The 21,320-nt window shown below is 37.4% G+C and overlaps 5 protein-coding genes across 5 annotated transcripts; 2 read left to right on the top strand and 3 right to left on the bottom strand.

The window, feature by feature from the left end:
• Positions 1-154: 154 nt before the first annotated feature.
• Positions 155-4,215, top strand: mfnA (putative L-tyrosine/L-aspartate decarboxylase; the record flags this gene model as incomplete). Its single annotated transcript, XM_037325384.1, has 11 exons — positions 155-409; positions 463-602; positions 658-888; positions 960-1,351; positions 1,411-1,563; positions 1,622-2,027; positions 2,086-2,194; positions 2,261-2,839; positions 2,901-3,184; positions 3,256-3,380; positions 3,434-4,215. The coding sequence occupies 11 exons, from the start codon at positions 155-157 to the stop codon at positions 4,213-4,215; spliced, it is 3,456 nt and encodes a 1,151-aa protein (XP_037177180.1).
• A 1,251-nt stretch (positions 4,216-5,466) lies between these two features.
• On the top strand, positions 5,467-5,865 carry CGCA056_v010136 (uncharacterized protein; the record flags this gene model as incomplete). Its single annotated transcript, XM_037325383.1, has 1 exon — positions 5,467-5,865. The coding sequence occupies one exon, from the start codon at positions 5,467-5,469 to the stop codon at positions 5,863-5,865; it is 399 nt and encodes a 132-aa protein (XP_037176724.1).
• A 521-nt stretch (positions 5,866-6,386) lies between these two features.
• On the bottom strand, positions 6,387-7,325 carry CGCA056_v010135 (uncharacterized protein; the record flags this gene model as incomplete). The annotated part of the gene is made up of 1 exon (XM_037325382.1): positions 6,387-7,325. The coding sequence occupies one exon, from the start codon at positions 7,323-7,325 to the stop codon at positions 6,387-6,389; it is 939 nt and encodes a 312-aa protein (XP_037177206.1).
• Positions 7,326-16,859: 9,534 nt separating this feature from the next.
• On the bottom strand, positions 16,860-17,414 carry CGCA056_v010134 (UNC93-like protein; the record flags this gene model as incomplete). The annotated part of the gene is made up of 5 exons (XM_037325381.1): positions 16,860-17,017; positions 17,082-17,144; positions 17,192-17,231; positions 17,288-17,343; positions 17,405-17,414. The coding sequence occupies 5 exons, from the start codon at positions 17,412-17,414 to the stop codon at positions 16,860-16,862; spliced, it is 327 nt and encodes a 108-aa protein (XP_037176726.1).
• A 1,098-nt stretch (positions 17,415-18,512) lies between these two features.
• Positions 18,513-21,320, bottom strand: azaE-5 (Ketoreductase azaE; the record flags this gene model as incomplete). The annotated part of the gene is made up of 8 exons (XM_037325380.1): positions 18,513-18,992; positions 19,112-19,329; positions 20,394-20,411; positions 20,465-20,535; positions 20,602-20,990; positions 21,039-21,106; positions 21,169-21,205; positions 21,255-21,320. 8 exons carry the CDS (start codon positions 21,318-21,320, stop codon positions 18,513-18,515), a joined length of 1,347 nt encoding a protein of 448 aa, XP_037177201.1.

The raw sequence follows: 21,320 nt of genomic DNA, 5'->3' as shown, positions 1-21,320 counted from the left end.
CGAGTCGCAATGTTTGTAAAATATGAGAAAGAAGGACGTATAAGGCTTCGGAGGAAATTGTTTATACATAGACGTCCGTCCTTCACTTCGGGTTCTCTCCCGTGAAATCCCAATCAAACAGTTCATTCTTCTTACTGTCTTCCAAAACCTCATCATGGCATCTTTCAAGACCACCGCTGCGAACGGGTCGTATCCTTACCTCAAAGAAACCTTCAAGGGCTCCAACAACGGATTCAAGAATACTACGCGTGACGCCGCCACAGTCCCCGAAGATGAGTCTCACCAGATCATCTCATCATACTTCATTGGGCCTCGGGCAGAGAACTTGCCATACTTCAAGGAGAACATCGACATCATTTTGAACAACCTCAAACAAGCGAGACTGGACTATCGCTTTGACAATGACGCAGTCAGTCTCATCTCCAATCCACCGCTTGTCGTAACCTCTCTGATAAAATGTAGGATTTCATCGACGAGAAAACGCAAGAATCTGCAGCCTTCAAGAGATCCAAGGACAAGCTTAGAAATGCAGTCGATAAGGCCTCAGAGATTCTTGGCCGAACAAGCATTCCTTTCTGGTCACCTCGGTACCAGGCGCACATGTTGGTGACTATCCATATACCTCCCGCTGGGATTACTCTCACCACATTGTATCAGGTGCACTGATATGAGCATGGCCTCACTGCTCGGCTACTTCATGACGATGCTCTACAACCCAAACAATGTCGCGCTTGAAGCAAGTCCTCTTTCGACACTCGCTGAGATTGAGGTCGGGGAACAGCTCTGCGACCTCTTTGGCTACAACATCAACGAGGAGAACACTGAGGCCCCTACAGGCTGGGGTCACGTCACATGCGATGGCACGGTTGCTAATCTTGAATCCATGTGGTAAGAACCTCCTTAATGATTGAGGTTTACATGCTAACCTGTACGGTCTAGGGTTGGTAAGTCATAAATAGTATCTACCGATCACCTATCTCAATGACTCACCGTATTCAAGCTCGAAATCTCAAATTCTACCCTCTGTCCCTTCGCAAGGCATTTGACGAGGGTCAGAAGCTGGAATTCCTCCAGGATAAATTCCACGTCGAGACTTGCCAAGGGGAACGAAAGCTTTTCACACATCTTTCGACCTGGGAATTGTTGAACCTCAAGCCGTCTGATGTCCTTGACCTCCCTGATCGACTTTACCAGGAACATGGAATTTCCAACAAGTTCCTCTCCGATCTCATGAACGAGTTCACCATTCAGTCCACAGGCAAGGACGATCTGGAAAGGGAGTTTGGTATCGACAGGCCCGGTCAATACATGCTGGCCAACACTCGACACTACTCATGGCCAAAAGGAGCTGGTAAGTCTTGAAGTATACAGAAGAACGTAGCGGACACTGATACATCTGGATTCTTACAGCTATCTGCGGCCTGGGTTCCAAGAATGTGGTCGGTATTCCCGTGGATCTGGGAGCACGTCTCGATATTACCGAGCTAGAGAACCAGCTTTGGGAGAGTCTTGAAAGCAAGCAGCCGGTCTACGCAGTTGTAGGAATCATGGGAACAACTGAAGGTATGATCCAGAAGATCCACTCCTTTCTAATATACCAGATACTGATCTGTCCATTCAGAGGGTGCTGTGGATAGCCTCAGCAGCATTCTCGCCCTTCGAAAGCAGTTCCAGTCGCGAGGCCTGTCATTCCTCGTCCATGCTGACGCCGCGTGGGGAGGATACTTCTGCTCAATGTTGCCGAAGAACTACCGCCCTGGCGACGTCATCAACCTTCCCACTGAGATGGGTGCTACTGATGGGTTTGTCCCTGACGCCAGCCTGCGCGCTGAAACCCAGGAAGATTTGTACGCCATGCGCTTTGCTGACTCCATTACTGTTGACCCGCACAAGGCCGGCTATATTCCTTACCCCGCGGGTGGTCTCTGCTACCGCGACAATCGCATGCGTTTCTTGGTGACATGGACAAGTCCTTACCTATCGCGTGGGTCAGTCACCAGTATCGGGATCTATGGGGTTGAGGGAAGGTCTGTCACATTCCAGAATGAGTCCACCTTTCCTCGAGTGAAGCTAAGACGCGGATAGTAAGCCTGGAGCTTCGGCCATGTCAGCCTGGCTGTCCAACAAGACCATTGGTCTTACCCAGGAGGGATACGGCGCCTTGTTGGGAGAGGTCACTTGGACCTGCACTCGGGTATGATCTGAATAACTTTCGTGTTTGAGGTCGTTCAATGTACTGACTACAATGTTTGTGCTGCAGCTTTCCGCGGAGTGGGCATCCCTGACCGACGCATCCAGCCCTTTCATCTGTGTACCCTTCAATATGCTTCCATCTGAGCTTGAGGAGAACGCGACCGAAGACAGAGTTGAGGCTGAGAAGAAGCGCATTCGAAACGACATCGTCCTGAAGACCAACGCTAGCATTATGAAAGATGACCAGCACCGACCTGACGACCAGAAGGCTATCAAGCTTATGCGGGCGCTTGGATCTGACTTGAACATCAACGCTTTCTCACTGAACTTTCGATACGCGGACGGATGCCTCAACGACGACATCGAAGAAGCCAACTACCTCATGCAGAGAGTCGTGGAGACATTCTCAGTCGACAGCCCCACTGATGATCCCACCAAGATTCCTCTTTACCTCACTTCTACCGAGTTCTCAGACGAACTCTACGGGAAGTGCAAGGCAAACTTCGTGAAGCGACTTGGCCTGGCACCGAGCACACAAGATCTGATGGTCCTGCGGAATGTCGTCATGTCTCCATTCCCAAGTGACGGCAACTTCACCAACGATCTTGCCGAGGAGTTCAAAAAGGTGGTTGAAGCTGAGACTGAGGTATGTGAACCTCCATGTCTGTTGGCATCAGTAATTACTTTTAGCTAACATCTTTTCTCAGGTCGTTCGCAAGCGCAACACGCTGGCTCCAGATTTCCACAAGTTCCTCATCCAGGGAACACAGAATATCTATCTCATTCACAGGCCCATGTTCCACGTCGCAAACCATCGACAGCAACTCATCATGTCTGCCAAATTTGATGTTCGGTCTGAGACAAAATACGCCGACATGAAGAATTCAAACCCATCGGAACCCCTCATTCTCGTGACGAAGCGAAAGGTCATGCTTAAAGACATTGCGGAGCGAGGCGGAAAGTTCGAAGGACAGATTATGACAGAGGATTCGTACGTTTTTCCTAGCCCTTCATTGAAGAAGGCACATCTTGGTTTGGGGCAGTCGCTAATATCACGAACAGAGGTATCGTCATCCAGGATGTCACAGTTACGCTCGGGAAGACGGTTGTGAGTCGACCCTTGAACTCCAAGTGGCGGCTTGAGGGGTATCCGAGCACCTTCATGCCATTCTACCTCTACGGAACCCGTAAGTCTCTCCGATAAGATTGCATGTATTCGGTTCGCTGATAAATACCAAAGCAACGGAGGCAAACATTGACCACGTGATCGTCCGCGCTCCGAACACGCAGTTTTCGGCAGGCCGGTGTGACCTCAAGTTCTACAATGAGAATGACATGGACCCCGGAATCTGGAACAAGCCCTTGGTCTTGCTCATCGAAGATGTTCGCGAGGCCCCGATGCAGCCTTTCCCATCAAACAATGAGATCGGCAGCAAGAATGGCGCGATCGTTGCTCACGCCGACTATCACCGCCAGAATGCTTCGAACAGTGATTATACGGAGGCCAAAGCTACCCAAAAGAACGGACCAAGGGATTGGCACCAGAACGGTCGCAGCAACTGGTACGGCAATGGCAACAACAACTTTGCAAAGAATGTTGTGAATGAAGCACAGAAGAAATATCTGTCCAACATTACTTGTTCGCGGTGCCCAAAGAAGGATGCAAATGGAAACAGCGATGGCGAGGCGAAGGGGCACAACATGGACGATACCCCCGAGCCACACACTAAGGCGAAGGTCCTTACCACGGAGACGCGCAGTGGTGCTGCCAGGGGATCGAATTTCTTCTTCCGTCCGGGGGCGACGTTCAAGGTCGGGGTATGGGAAGACAAGAACAGATCTGACGAGAGTTCCAAGTGGGCTTGCTATGAGCTGGGCAAGTTTGTCGGTCGTGGGACCCTTACTCTTGGGGACAGCGTGTTCGTTGACAGCGAGGCAATGAACTTTGACCCCTTCAAGAGAGTCGAGAAGGTTACGGAGTGGCGCCGGGAGTTCGATCAGATTGGCAAGGAATTGGCTTAATTACCAAGCGTCGATTGATCTCAGTCTACCATATAGAGTCGGTCACCAGTCTAGGCATCACTGCACAAGCAATGTGCCTTTTCAATACTTTGCATCCTTACAATTTGCACCTCCTACTCTGAAAGTTCAACAGCGTCGACTTGGCATCGGCTTTGTCCGCAACTTGTCCAACCGGCAGTATTTACAGGCAGATCTTTGGATGTTTGTTGGTCCATGCTAGAAACACGAGTTCATGTGTAGAAGTCCATTCCTAGTGCTCTGACGAGTATGCCGTTGGTTACAGTGGAGTTAAACAGGTATCGCTGACTTCACGACAGGGCAGTATTTGACTATGATCTGCCGGCATAAGGTAGCATGTGTTGGAGTCAGGGGTAACGGGGAGGGCGATGGAGCCAGGCTGGTAGCTTGGGGGCCGAACTAAGTAACAATGCACGACAATGCAAGCTGTCCAGCACCGATAGACACTGAACATTGGTCGATATTGCTCAATGAGTTGACCTTGTCATTTGAGCGAATTGAATCATGCTGATGCTACGGAAGTCGATATTTCATCTGCTTTGCTGGACTAGTTCTTCCTTGCATGCATTGTCCAAGTTTACGGTATTATCGCTGATGCTGAAGTTTGAAGAGTTACCTATGAAGCTACAGTCAGTCCAGTGGACATTTTTCCTGGACACGAATTCTTTTTTTCACAGGTCTTTTTGATTCTGGGCTGTAGGTAGCAGTGCGGCAATTCATTTGTTTCTCCAAGACACTTGGAAGTAGCCTGTCTGGCTTATTAGTGCTCGTTGATTGTGGAGGCATCACATTCAATTTTCCCTTACCCATCCCGGTTCCCACAATGTGGTTTGTGGGGAAGGGGGTACTATTCTACGAAGTAACCCAGCACTGCGGCAGTTGGTTTCGGGGTCGCCGTCACCGCGAGATTTTCTGCTGCTTGAATCATGAGACCTTAACATGACACCCTTGCACAACCCAAGAAATAGAGTTTCGATTGTATTAGGGGCTGTCAATCACATCTGATTTGAGCATTCACCCCTGGATCAACTGAATCGTCCCGCAAACCATACTTCAGTCGCACAATGCGAGCAAACAGAGGTGAACTATAAAACCATCTGAACCTTTGACAGCCATAGTCTAGAACTTAGTGCACCCCACAGACACTCGTTTCCCTCGTTTCCAACCATTCAGTCGTTCACGACCAGTCACTCACTTACAACAACCCAAAAGTCATTCACTACCACCTTCATCATGCAGCTCCCTACTCTTGCCGCTGCTGGCACGCTTATGCTCGTCGCTCTCTCCAAGAGCGTGCTTGCTTGCGATGGCTACCTCTTCTGCCACTGCTACAACTCCGATGGCAAGCCCAACGACGCCGCAACTCAGACAGTCTGCAACCGCTACGACACAAAGCTGGCAAAGATGATCGATGTCAATGCCTGGTCTGATGGTGCCAAAGAGTGCCAGTACATCGGACCCGAGGGTGCGAGAATCGGCAAGTACTGGCATCCCTACGGCTACAGCAACTGCCAATGGCGCGAGATGTGCCAGGCTGCTGGAGCCACTGGCACGGACTCTAGCTGCAGGGACACTCCCCCTGTAGGCGGTAAGAGCTACAGCGCCGGAGTTGCCTTCGTCCCGCACAGCTAGATAAGCGACGTTAGAAGCTATTCTTGATCACACTTTTTGACCCTCAAATCAAGTAAGGGTCAAGTTTGTGGAGGGGATTTGCGTTAGAAAAGCTGGTTCTCACATCTGAGGACGGCATTGATACCAAAATAAAAGCGATCTGTTTGTTTCCATATCAACTATCTAAGGTACCACATGATCCAAACGTGATGAGTTACAGCTCCAGTACGATTTGCTCCTTGTAGCAATGTTCTTGCTTCTGCCTTTAAATCCTCCAATCACGACTATCGGGCTGTCCTTGTGAGCGATTTATACTCTGAAGTCAAGTATTTGAATCATTTTCATATAGCATCGTCGCATGACTGGCGTGTCTGGGTTTTTTTACGCTTAATTAGGTACATGATGTCAATTGGTGAGTTCATAAGAATGGAGACGCTACTTTCTGTTCTGCTGATGATGAATGCATACGTAAGTACGTAGAGTCCAGTTGTACACGCTTGTTGTCTCATTCCATCTGCATCAGCCTCGTTCTTAGGCCTCCGCTAGTATGCCTTGATCCCAGCAAGTCTCAGCAGATCATTGCTTAACTCTGGCTTCTCAAGAGGTTCGGACCTCCTCTTATCAATAGTTCCATCAGGGAGAGTGGGCTGGTTTGTTCTCAGAACGATATTGTCGTGGGGCCAATGCGTGGTCGCGAGCCAACGGTTGAAGGCCTCTGCTTTTGCAGCCAGCACTTCTTCTGTCGCAAATGAGGCCGGCGCGTATGAAACATAGACTATGGTCCGGATTCTGTCACTTGATGGCGTAGGTTCCGCGCCAAAGTGGATCAGTCGTGAATCCCAGATGATAAGGTCCCCTGGCTTTGCAATGACTTTGTGCTCACGATAACCTCGCTTCTCGAACCAAGCAATCTGATCCGGTGAATATCTGAAAACATCTTTTCGTGTCCACTCAGATCGCTCTGTATTCTCTCGGAAGAACTGTTCCGTCACCTTATGTGAACCGGGGTACACGGTCAAGCCTCCATCTTCTGGTCCAGACTCCGATAAGTTCACGATGCCCTGCACACACTGTAGGCCATTTCGGTACGGGCTTTGGTCAACGTGGGGCCACTTCTCGCCGGGGACATGGCCGGCCCTTCTCGGAAATGTGATGTTCAGGGCATCGAAGGAGACAATAAGCTCGTTTCTACTCCATATTTTAGAGAAGATGTCCACTACTCCGGGCTCGAGACGGATGTCCCACATGAACCTTTCGTGAACAACTCCATAGTGATTGAAAGTGTTGATCCCGGAAACGAAGGGCAGATTTTCTGGCGTCCATGTAGAAGGGCATTGTAAGTCGAGTGAGGAGTTGTCGAATGATTTGAGCCAGCCGAAAGCGCGATTTTGGTATTCGACTGCCTTTTCTTGACTTATGATGTCGGGAATAACAGCGAATCCATCTTCTTCGAAACCTTTACGCCACGATTCTTCCCCCATTTCGTGCTTTAATGCTGAACACCAAGGTGGCGTTTGTCAATAAGTCTCTGTCGTTGGTGTGCTGTTGTGCTGAACGCCATTTGGGAGTGAAGTAGAAGGAACAAAGCTTGACATTTCAAGTAACTTCGCCATAGGAGACTTTGAGGCATATGGCATCATCCGGTGCCTCGCATCACGGAACATGTACCCTCGATTGTGTGCTCCGATAGACCCCATAAATGATTGCATCGGCACGTATCAGCGCTTTGCAAGATCACGACACTGCGAGGTCGAGATCGGGTGCGGTCCGACACGGGACCCTCAATTATCTAGACTTCGCCGGCACTGGTTCTGATCTCTAATGGCCAATAAGGGCAGGTCATCCCATTTTCGTCGACTATAGATGTATTATTCAAGGCCACACATTCTTTCTGACTAATCAGTCTAACGCGCATCGCGCTGCATAGATTCTGAGAAATTTCTTGTAGCGATTGATTGTGAGATATACATGCATGTACTGAGAAACTTGGATGGGTTCAACACTCCATCATTGTCCCACCAGAGGCTACCCATGTTCCAATAGCCCCGTACTCACTGCAGGCCTCTTACTTCCATAGCCTTAGGGTTCCCGTATACTTTTGCTGACCTCATCTTCATCACGCGATGCCTCATTTTTGATGTTGAGAGACCTCACGACTATATAGGTAGGGATAAGTGCCAACCCCCACAGCCCAAAATTGACTCCAACAGCGGCGAGCAAAGGCGCGTGTGTAGAGCTGATGCCAGTTGCCACGGCACCCCCTGCTGCCTCAACAGCGCGAACAGTTGAAGTGAAACGGATAACCTCAGCAGGACCTCGGGCCATGTATCCAGCTAGCCAATAGCCGTAGTTGTATGCGAGAGCACTGATGGCTTACTTAGTTTGAGTGTCGCTGACAGGCTGTACTTGATAAAATACTCACAAGTTCACTTGAAGCAGAATGTAAAGACCCCAGCCTCGGCCGAAGCCATGATCAGCCCAGTCCAACGCGGGGGCATGTTGACCATACTCCCGCTGAATCACAGTCGCCCAAATCCAGGTGCCACCAAACAGGGCCACCATACCGAAGTAAGCAAATCTGGCTCTCTGGTTGATAATGAATCTGGTCTAATCTAGAAAGTGGCCAAAGAAGAAATTGGCCGTGATCTGTGCTAATGCTGAGACCAAGGAAGCAAGATGTTACAACCTATAAATAAGGATAACAGCTGAACAACCCACTTAGGCGTCAGGCGACTAGGATAAGATATTTATGCTACAGGATTATAAGAATAATAGGGATTTACTTAGAAATAGAAAAACTATAATATAAATTATCTAATAATACAATAAGAGATTAAGTCTATATACTGAGAATTTAAAAGTTATATTTAGTAAAAATAGATTTTGTTAAAGTTAAGAATGGTAACTAAATAAAAAATATTATTTAGAACTTATATATAATATAATTTTAAACCTAGTTTATAATTAGACTTCTATAGCTTTTTAGTAACTAATTTTATATTTATCTTTAGGATATATTTAGCTACCTTTTATTATAAATAACTTATAGAGTTTAAAATTAATCATTTTAGCTTCTAAAGAATAATTCATAATAAAACTTATAACTTATAATTTAGACTATAACTTTAGTATATTATTATTATATATTAATCCCTAGCTTTTATTAGTAGACCTTACTATTAAGTAGCTAACTATAACACTTTAATTACTTTCATTTAATAAGTTAACTATTAGTTCCTACTAATAGTATTAAATAATAATATCTTCTCACGCTTCTACTAAGTTATCTACTTTAGGAAACTCTTTTTTTTTCTAAATAGCCTACTAAAAATCTAGCTAAAAAACTAAAAGGAGCTTTAATAGCTATAAACTTAAATAATAAGGTTACTTTTGAAAAGAAAACTTATAACTAGCTTTAAGCTAGAGTTAAAAAAAGAAATAATAATATTACTAAAATCTAAACTATATATAATAAAATAGCTACTAAGTTTCAGAACTTTAAAATTATAATATAATAGTTTAATAACAGCTTTTAATATATTATAAACCTTGAAAATAAAGTTCTCTAACTCTAAAAATAATTTATTAACAATAAGATTAATATCATAGAACTCTAAAAAGAAATCTAAACTCTTTATACTACTACTTATATAATAACTACTTTAGTAAGTAGATAAAAGAAATTTAAACTTATTACCTTTATTATTTATAGTAATACCTCTAGATTTCTTAAGTTATTCTTAATTTGAATTAAAAATTACTAAAACTTTTACTATAGAGATTTTATTAATTAGACTAAAAAAGTAGTATATATAGCTATTTATCTTTAAGGATAAGTTTTGAAGTAGTTTAAGCTTATCTAAAAAGGATTCCTTAAGTATAAGATATTAAATAAGTACTTTAGTAAAATCTATAATATGTATAGTAGTTTTTAAAGATTTAAAGACGCTTTTTTCTCTTTCTTCTAGGATCTTAATAAAAAACGATAAATTAAGCATAAACTAATATAACTTAAGTAAACTAAATCTACTAAAAACTTTACTATAACTTTTAAATAACTAAGTATCTAACTTGTTTTTATAGAGGAAACTAAGATCTTTATATTCTATTAAAACCTTAAAGATAGTGTTAAGGATAAAATTATTAAGATTAATTACTCGAATCATTTCTTATAGTATATTAACCTTATTATCAAAATTAATAACTAGCAGAGGGATAACAAACCTTATAATAACTAAAGTAATATTTAATAAAATACTACTTATAAATAATATACTAAACTTATAAACCTTAATATAATAATTAAACTAATTAGTAAGAAACTTTAGAACTCTAAATCTTATAATTATACCTAATAAGAATATATCGCTAGGGATTATAAATAACTTAAAAAGCTTCTATAGAAATTAATAGCTAAATAACCTTGATAAGTTAATATAATCTTAAAAACTTTTTATATATCTTTATTATAGACTAAACATTATAATAATAACTGTTAAATCTACTTTAAAAATAAAGAAATATTAGAATGTTACTCTAAAAATAGCAACTTTAAACAATTTAGCTATAATATAACTGTCCTAAATACTTACTTCAAAACATTAATAATAATGCATACTAATAACAGTAAAATCGCTAGGAAACTAGTAAAATAGGTTAACGAAATGCTGTAGATCTAATACCTAAAACATATGAAATTATAGTAATACTATAAATAGAAACATAAAAGGGATAATAAATAAAAACTTGTACGTTTTTAAGTAGCTGAAGGCATATATCTAGAATAAATCTAAAAAGAACCTTATAACCCCCTATAAGAAAACTAATTTAGAGTAATACTTTTATATATAACATAATAGAAATATACCTATAGAAACCCCGCACAAATTGCATAAATTAACTAAAAATAGAAGAATAAGTTAAAAAAGAATCTAATAAGGAACTAGAATACTAATGTAACTCCTTGATAGAATAATAACTACTTAGTATAACTAGTAACTAGACGTTTAGAGAAAGTAAAAGATTACTTCATAATTTAAATTAACTTTATAATATTACCTATTAATATATTTAAATAGAGATTACTTATAAGTTTACTTTTAATATAAAGAATTTTAGCTTTAAAAGAGGGTTTAATAACTAAAAGATTAGAACTAAATAACTACTAAAGTATTAAGAAGTTAATATATTTTAAGATAAATAGTAATACTATTTTTATAACATCTCTATAGTTTAGTAAAACTAAGATTATACTTTTTAACTATATATAGAAAACTGTTTTATACTAAAAAGTAACTATTAACTCTATTTAACTCTCTCATAGCTTTAATATTTCTATACTAAATATGAAGAATATGTAAGAGAAATATATAACTATTAGTTCTACCCTAAAAGATATAATAATAAGTTTATCTATAAGATTTATTTAACTTCTATTAAACTTAGATAGACTATAATATTACTTAAAGATAACTTTATAGTTTTCTAATCTAGTCTTAAGTTTCTTATAGGATATCAGTATGATAATAATATAAAATAGGATAAATACTAATAACATAAATACTAAATATACTATTAAGAATAGGTATATACCTAGAGAATTAATAAAATTAGACTTAAACCTCTATAAGTTAGGGTCTATAAAAATAGTTTTATTAAAGTAGTATAAGAAAATAAGTAAATTATTTACTTTAAATAACTCAAATATTTAAAAAACTAGATTTACTTACTAAAGAAGGATTATAATAGGTGATGAATATGAAATCTATCTATTAGATACTATAAGAATATGAAAATAAGTTTAACTTTAAAGTTATTATTAATTAATAGATAACGCTTATACTAATTAATAGTAAAGCTAAAGTAGCTTTTGTTATTTCTTAAGCTATTAATTAGCTAGAAATATAATAAAGAGAAAAAGAACGCTTATATTTTTATATATAATAAAAAGAGAAGAATTTGAATACAAAAGAGGTATTATTTATAATAAAATTACACCTCTTAAGATAAGCTACTTAAATTAAAAAGGTAAAATCTAATTTAATATTACTAATATAGAAATATATAATATAGTATTAAAACTACTTTAGCTATAAATAAATAACTTATAGATAGATTAAAACAAAGGCTAACTTTATTAGAACTATAATAATTTAGTCCCTAAATAGCTTTATTAAAATTAAGTCTTAAATAAACTAATATAACAAGAAATAGTAAAACAATATATCTATTATTTTAAAATAAAAGAAGTTATATTAAAATTATTAATAATAATAGATCTTAACTAAAAGAATAATCTCTTTCTGTTTATTCTAAAAGAATATAAAATATATAAGAAACTCTTTATAGCTAAACTAAAAACTAAAATACTAGAATATATACATTTTTGTTAACATATAACATTCTTTTATAATAATAATAATAATATAAGAGTAATAATAACGCTAAACTTACTTTAATATTCTATATAAAATAAACTAATAGAGTTTAAGGTATAAAACCTTGTATAAAAATACTTGATTTATTATAACTTATGACTATAATATTGATTATGTAATACGTGTAGTTACGTAAACACATTATGTAATTAGCAGTTTAGCAGGTTACGTTCCAGGTTATCTTTCCCCTCACTTTTCCCTACTAGAGGATGCAACCTGCGAACAACAACAACCAGACTCATCACAATACATCTGTTCCCTTATTCTTATCTATACAATTAAATGCTCATAAATGCTCAGAATTATTACCTTTTATCATAACATTACCACATCTATAACCTTATACTATATAGGCGCATATACCACGCCCCGGAATACGCTTATACCTGTGCTAACAATTTTAATTATAAAGTCTTTATTAAAGAGAGAAAAAGGTTTAAATTTAATAAAACCTATAGATTTAATCTAATAGAGATAAAAGCTTTTAATAAATAGCTTAATAAAAACCTTAAGAAAGACGATATTAGAGAATTAACTTCACTAATAAAAAACTTAATCCTATTTATACTAAAGAAAGATAATAAGCTATAACTTTACATTAACTATTATGTATTTAATAAAATAATAATTAAAAACTAATATTTAGTATTTTTAATTAGTAATTATAATAACTTCTCTATAAAGCTAACTATTTTATTGCGTTAGACCTTAAAATTATGTATACTTTTATTAAAATAAAAAAAGAACAAAAATAGAAAACTATTTTTTTAAATATATAGAGGATATTATAAATACTTTATTATCCTTTTTAGTTTTATTAATATTGTAGTTACTTTTTAAAATATAATTAACTAAGATTTTAAGAAATTTATAAATATCTTTATAATTATCTATTTTAATAATATCTTCATCTTCTCCCCTATAATAAATAATATAAAGAACATATATAATTTACATTATAAATTTTTTAAAATATTAAACTTTAATTAAACTAAAGAAAAATATTTTTTATACTTAGAAAGTAAAATACGTTAGATTTATTATTATTTCTAAAAGACAATTTAGACTATTAAAAACTAGGTACTACTAATAAACCTTAAGCAAATATAAAGGTTTTTTAGACTAATTAATTTCTATTAGAAATTTATTAAATATTATAATAAGATTAATATACTTTTTATAACCTTTAGCTATAAAACCTAATTATTTCAATAAAACAAAGCTTAAAACATAGCTTTTTAGAAAATTAAAAACTATATATCTAATAAACTTATCTTAAAGATTTTAAAGTTTTAAAAATCATTTAAACTTGAAAATAAATATTTTAGATTTCAGTTTTAAAATATAACTATTTTAATACAACCTAAAAGAATATTTATATCTCTATACGTTCTTTTTATATAAACTCTATAAACTAAAACTTAACTATTAGATTTATAATAAAGAGTTTATAGTAATTATTAAAGCTTTTAAGAAATAATAGCTTACGCTTTTAAGAACTACTTATAAAATATTTATATGTATAAACTATAAAAGCTTAATATATCTTACTATATTAAAAATATTTAATAAATAATAAATTAGATAGTTAAAATTCCTCTTAAAGGTTAACATCTAAATTATGTATTAAAAAAGATTAAAAAACGTAAAACTAACGCTTTTAACTAATAATTGAACTATAATATCTTACTATTAAATTAAACTTAAGTAATTCTTAATTAATATAACAATAAAAACTTAATACTAATAGCTAAACTTCTAATAATAGCTAAACAATTTAGGATAATTTAAGTAATAAACTAAATAAGAAAGTAATTATAGAATTCTATAGCTTATTAACATATAATTACTAGAAAATTATAAAAACTTAAGAATAACTATAATAATAACTATAATAATAATATAGAAACAAACTTATTACAGAATGTATTATAATAATAATTAATAATTATAAAGTTTACTTAGCAAATAAACTGATTTAAAACTAGCTTTATAGATTGTTATAACTTTTATTTATACTATAAACTACTTAATACTTTATATCCCTTAACTTTATTATTAAACTACTAAAATTATAAAAACCTTTCATAAAAATATATTTTAATAGTATTCTTATTATTACAAACTAACGTATAAAATATACGTGTTTAATTAATATAAAGAATCAAACAATACTAAGGAATTTATTTATATATTCTTTAAATATATTATTACTAATTGTAAAATATTTAAGGAAATTATATTAGATAGAGATATAAGTTTTACTTTTGAATTCTAAAAATTAATTACTTTATAACTTAGTATTAAACAAGTATTATCTATTATATTCTACTTACAAACTAATAAATAAATAAAATAAAGTAACTAAATCTTTAAAGCTTACCTCTATATTTATATTAATTATAACTAAAATAATTAAGTAGTATTACTATTAATTACTTAGTTTACTTATAATAGTATAATTAGAGAAAATATTAAAAAGTCCTTTTTCTATTTTAATTGTAGATTTAAACCTATTATTTACAGAGAACTTTAACTAAGTTTAGTTATAATAAAAACTATTACTTTAATATGATAAATTAAAACTATCTAAAATAATATATATACAAAACTTAAACTTATGTGATAATAGATAATATACTTTAGTAATTAATAAAGAATTAAAGGATTAAGGTTAAAAAAAAGATATAGTATCTATCTTATATAATAAAATATTAAAATAAAATATCTAAATAATAAGCTTAACTTTAAAAAACTTAGACCTTTTAAAATCTTATAAGTTATTTTATTAGTTAACTATAAATTTAAACTCTTAGAAACTATAAAATATTCCTTAATATTTTACACCTCACTTTTTAAATTAATACTATATAAATCAAAAATAAATAATATTATTATTATAGAAAATAGTGAATTAGAATATAAAATTAAATAAATCATTATTTACCTTGAAAAACTAAAGAATTACTAATGCTTTATTAAACAGAAAAAATATAGATATAAAAATAATATATAGAAACTAATAAACAGTATTACTAATATAACAGAACAACTTATAATCTATTAGTAATAATACTAAAAATAGAAAAATATACTTATACTAATTCAATTAAGTTAGCTATTTTTATAAATACTCTAAACTACTTATAAATATAATATCTATATAAATATATCAAACTACTAATGGAAGTAAACTAATCTAAATAAAAAAACTACTTATTTAATTAGAAATATTAAAATATAACTAAAAGCCTTTTAAAATTACTAATAAGTTATTATGAATAAGAAAACTAAATTCTATAAACTTTTTACTTATTCTAAAACTCTACTAATTAGGATTATTTTTAATACTAAAAACTAAAAATCTCCTATTATACTATTCTTATAAATATCTAAAGTAGAAACTATATTATTATCCTCTAACTTCTATACATTTTAAGTAAATATCTTAATATATTACTTTTTTACTTTCTATCAGATTATATAAATCTATAATAAATAATTAGCTATTTTAGCTATTTTAGTTTAAACTTAGGCTAACCTTTAATAAAGATTAAATAAAATATCACTAGCTTAATCTTTTCTTTTAATACTAATTATTTAACCTTTTTATTAAAAACTTAATTAGTAAAATATATTTCACTTTAAGCTTAAAAACCTTATAACTTATTACTACTACTAATTTATTATAAATATATTTTAGGTTTTTATAACCTTAATAAATCTCTATACTTCTAGCTGTATAATATATATATTTTATATAAAAATACTAAATATAAAGTATAATATTATTAAAACCAAAATAATAAAAGATATCTTTGCAAATAGAACAAAATATTAATTTACATTAATTTTATTTTTAAATATAACTTAACATAATATTAATATTCTAAATAAATTCAAAAATATAATTAATAGATCTCTAATCTAAAACTAATAACTTATTTAAGTATTAAGTAGCTAAAATAAGAAATATTTATATTATAAGATTATATAAATAATAGAGATTTATTTAAAAATAGAAAAACTATAATATAAATTATATAATAATAAAATAAAGAATTAGATCTATATACTAAGAATATAGGAACTAACTTATGCTTAATAAAAATAGATCTTATTAGAGTTAGAAACAATAACTAAATAAAAATAATATTTAGAACTTATATATAGTATAACTTTAAGTTTAATTTATAGTTAGATTTCTATAACTTTTTGGTAATTAACTTTATATTTATCCTTAGAATATGTTTAGCTAACCTTTACTATAAATAACTTCTAGAGTCTAAAATTAATTACTTTAGCTTCTAAAGACTAGTCTATAATAAAGCCTATAACCTATAACCTAGACTATAACCCTAGTGTACTATTATTACGTGTTAATCCCTAGCTTCTGTTAGCAGACCCTACTATCAGATAGCTGACTGTAATACAAGAGCTCTTGATCTAACTGAGAAGTAGAGCGAGAGATACAATCCTGCGTATGATAGTAGAAATGTGGCGTAAAAGAAGAAAGGGAAGCTAATATTTAGTCAGTGCTTCCGTTTTAGGTGAGATATCAAGTGAGGGATTGGTTGCCTACACAAGAAGAAAGTCTTTCCGGACCAGAATCTTAGCAACGGCCTTCAGCTCAGCAGTCGTCGGAATTTGCTCGGCCTTAGGGACTTTTCTGCCATCTTGACGCTGGACCTTCTCAGGGGGTGAAAGCAGCATGGCAACGAAGGGGCCAAGGCATTCTGTTAGAACAGTTCAAGTCAGAGGATCCTCCAAGACGTATGCATAATGAACCGGCCGACTCACGCAAGGCCACGAAAACAACATATGTTCTCCAATCTAACTTTCCCGTGGTTTTCCCAGTGGAATCTGAATCCAGTCAGTATCAGGTTTCAATGTGTTGGCGCAGTGCATACTGAAAGCGAGGTTGATGGCACCACCGACGATTGAACCGCCCTAGCATTCGTCAGCAACGAGGTTCGCCATTGAGTTGAAATCCTTGGTAAACTCACATTACGGTAGGCAAGCCAATCCGCAAGATATCTTCCACGCTTCTGATCTTCGGGGTCTGACGGAAGATGAGTCAGTCAAGACACAGATTGAAGCGCTTCTTTGTGATCGCAACTCACAGCTTATCATGATTGCGCCTTCAGCTGCCCAGAAGATACCTTATTTCTTCGTCAGATTCACAAGACAATACAAAATGTGCGTCCACAGGCGGCAAATTGTGAAGAGAAGGTCGGCAGGGAAGAAGATACCTGCTGTGATGCCACAGGCTGCAGAGCCCAGATATACAAACCATTCAGTGCCGTATCTGTTGTTAGTGTACAAAGACGCTGAGTAAATTGCACTGGCTTTCGTCAGTAATATTTCCAAACATGGAGTTTACCTTTCACTCACTATCCTGTTGTGCCGAAAATTAAAGCATTTTTCAGTCCATATTTGTTAGCCATTACGCTTCCCATTGAGCAAAAGACAACCATCATAACCCCCAGAACAGCGTTGGCCGACCTATGATTAAGTCATATTATAACTTCATACAGCATAGTGCCTTAGATACGGACATTACAAGGTATGGAGTCTGTTGCCCGCCAGCTCCAGTAGACTGCATGGCATTATACAGCCCAGGCGCAAAGAAGGCACAGAGTCCAATGACTGTGGCCTGGAAGAATACCGTTCTATACCATGTCCGCTTCGTGTGGCTTTGTTCCCCGATGATGGCGGTTTCAGCGTCAGGTGTCGTCTGTGAGGTCTCCTCATGAGGGAGTTGTTTAGGATTACTCATGATGTTCGGATGGCTGGTCTACCCTTTGAGCTTTTTTGATGGACTTGATGAATCGAGTGTACGATCCTAAAATGCGCGCTGGTCATTGAGAACAGATAAGAATGTCGATTTGTTTTTACAGAGTCTCGAGTTCCCTATCCCGATAGCGGCGCTTTTAACGTGTCGCGATATCCGGTATCATGACGTGCTCAGAAAATCTCCACCACAGCCCTGTCAAAGGATCGCGGTCGCGCTAGAGGAACATCACGAGCTTGCAGGGTAGATGAAACTATTCAGAATTGCTCATGTTTCCCGGACGACGAAGATGAAAGATAAGTGATCGGTTGCAAGAAAGGTAACAAACTACGGCCACCGGCGTGAATGACCATATGCTGGAGAGAGCCTATTAACTGAAGAGTCATAATTTAATCCAACAACGCCAAATAGATAGGTTCTATGTACATCAACGGCCTTCAGCGGCCCAACAAAGACCTGATCGAGTCGAAAACACTGTCGTTCAGAGAGCGGTACTTCACACCCAAAATGTCCTTCGACAACCCGGCATCAACACTAGCGTCGGCGGCGGCCACGTCGCTCTCGATGTTCTCAGGCATCTTATCAGCCAGCTCCGGGAAATTATCTTTAGCAATGCTAGCAATCGCAGCGTTGCTGATGTCACCCGCGTAGAGGAGAAACCGCTTGCCAACAGCTTCGGGCATGATCAGTGCCTGGACATGAGCGAACGCAGCATCGCGCACATCGACCCACTGAGGAGACCCCGTGGCAGAAATCGAATCCTCCCATTTGCCCTCGATGATATCGACAAATGCCGGGTTGGAAGTGTTGATTGAACCAAGGTTATCAAGGTGGTGCACAACCGGTCCGAGGATGAGAGGCGGCAAAATCGTCGACAGGGCGAAGTGGGGCTTCTTGTTAACAAAATCCCAGGCTGCCTATCTGCGAATGTCTTGCTGGCAAGATATGCAAAGAATGGGTTTGACGAGGCTTCTTCTCGAGTGATCGGGTTCCACATCTCAGAAGTTAGGATCGGAGGGGGAGCCTTGATGTTGACCGCTGCGGCGACGGACGAGGTAATCACAACCTTCTTCACGTTTGGTGCATAGACAGCGACGGCGCTAAGAAGAGATGTGGTGCCTCTTATGGCCGGATTGAGCATCTCGGTTTCGGCATCCTTAGACTGGAAGTGGAAAGGGCTTGCGGTGTGGATGACAGCCTCCAGTGTTGGCTCTGCTTGAGTAGCCTTGTCGAAAGCTCCATCCACTGTCATGTCTAGAATGACAGCGTAAGTCCAGAGTCGGGATGAAGAGCGAGAATATTGCGGTCCTTCGAGCCCGATCTGACCGCGACAACGACATTGTGACTACGCGAAAGATGTATCAGTATTCCATCTTTGGCTTTCATATCAAGGGAAGTGACTAAACCTTACCCGCCATCTAAAAATACTGACAGGCAGTGAGCTCCCAAAAAGCCGTTGGCGCCCGTTAGGAAGACCTTCATTTCTTCGAAAGTTCAGAGGAATGTTGGAAGTGTGATTATGATGATGAGACTGGACCTCTTGTGATACAATTCCGACGGGAGGCTTTTATAGTTGTGTGTCTGACGGTCATTTGCAATATTCCTGGTGTCATACATCTTTCTTCGACGGGGTCCGGACTTAGGTCGCGTCGGGCCCAGGGCAAGTCAACGAAGCTGGCGTTTTTGATGGGCCGATATTACCTTGTGCACTCCATGGGTGGATGGTCGAGAGAACCTAAGACAATGTCGACCCTTATTGGATACTCCGTTCTCTTGAAACAAGGCAGTCCCGGTGCCACACCTATCGTCATGGCCATAACCCATTGTTGAAGGCATATTTCATCCCACCGGCTGCAAGTTGCTGACACCCACGGACCATGTGACTGATAATATCAAGACTGTGAATAAACCTCGCCAAATTAGCCCCCGTTCGAAACGTTTCCTCGGCTTTTGCTGGAAGTTGAGCTGGAAGTTGAGGAGGGTGCTTAGGGGGTGGGCGTTCGTCCATCAGACACATCTTACAAGGACAAAAGCAAAATCGTCTTCCATAACAAGTTAGACTTAAATGGTGCCGCCAGGAATCATTTAATATATAAGCACAAGTCAGGGTGTATGCGGACTAGGCTCGTACACCGCCTCTGCAGCCTGCCTTGTACACCGCTTTGGTCTGCCCTCGAGACTTCTGCCATGGATGTGCTCTGAATGCAAGCTAGCTGATCCATCCGGCCTCCCGAACACAAAGACGCGGAAGAACTGTCGGGTGGTCGGTATGCATGCCGTGAAAACACCCACGCAAAGCTCAATGTCCGACCATGTACCAATTTGTAGGGAATCCACTGTTATTCAATTTAGCAAGGGGAATGACGAGATGCTTGCTCAAATTAATTACCTGTGAAATTGTGTGTTCCCTGATGGTAGTCGACAAGAAGTTTCAGCCTGATGGTGCTAGCTGCTGTGAGGCTACGGTGGGAGGATAGCAGTTAGCCAAGACCAGTTAACTTTGGAGACTTCACTCGAGCCACTTACAAAAGCCCCAAGCTGAACATAAACATGAGCCCAAATTTCTTGCTCCACTTCATGTTCAAACCCAGAATCTGCGTGAGAGGTAGTATGAGCATCCAAATGTCCAGTCCAACTTGGATCGCCGAGTAGACCATGGCAGTGATGACGACGTCCATGCATGTGCCCCGGCTTTCGGAGTCGCCTCTCCAAGCCGTCCAAGCCAGGTGGATGGGTCGACATTGGAATATTCCGAGAAGAACAAATGTGACACCGATTGCCAGGTTGAACGCTTGTGTGCCCCAAAGGACTGTCCGAAACCGCTTGCCAGGGAAGATTCGTAGGTACATGAAGAGAACGGACGCCTTTAGGAAAGCTATGGTGCTGTAATATAGTGCTTGTATGACATAAAAGTTCTATCTCGTGTTAGATATTGCTTCACGTGTAAGAAATCAGCCACTGACTTTGAAATACTCCGTGATTTGATCAACAGTCAAAGTCCACATGTCTTGACCGGCACCGCTTCTTCCCGCTAGAAGTAAATGTTAGCTATTGAGAACACCAAAGCAGTGTTCCGAGGTTATGTCTACTTACCATTTGCGTTCAACGGCACGAACGCGATTAGAAAACCCTGCGTCCGAGAGTCAGATAAGGTAAGACTTCTAATCGGGCCTACTCACAAAGGTTATCAGGATCATCAAATCGTCGGCACCCCATGCGGATACACGTGAAAACTTGACGACCAT

Source organism: Colletotrichum aenigma, assembly GCF_013390185.1.
Source record: "Colletotrichum aenigma strain Cg56 chromosome Unknown KSG_Cg56_contig06, whole genome shotgun sequence".
NCBI classification, from domain to species: domain Eukaryota; kingdom Fungi; phylum Ascomycota; class Sordariomycetes; order Glomerellales; family Glomerellaceae; genus Colletotrichum; species Colletotrichum aenigma.
Note: the sequence above shows the minus strand (reverse complement) of the source record. Positions and strands in the feature narration are given on the sequence as shown.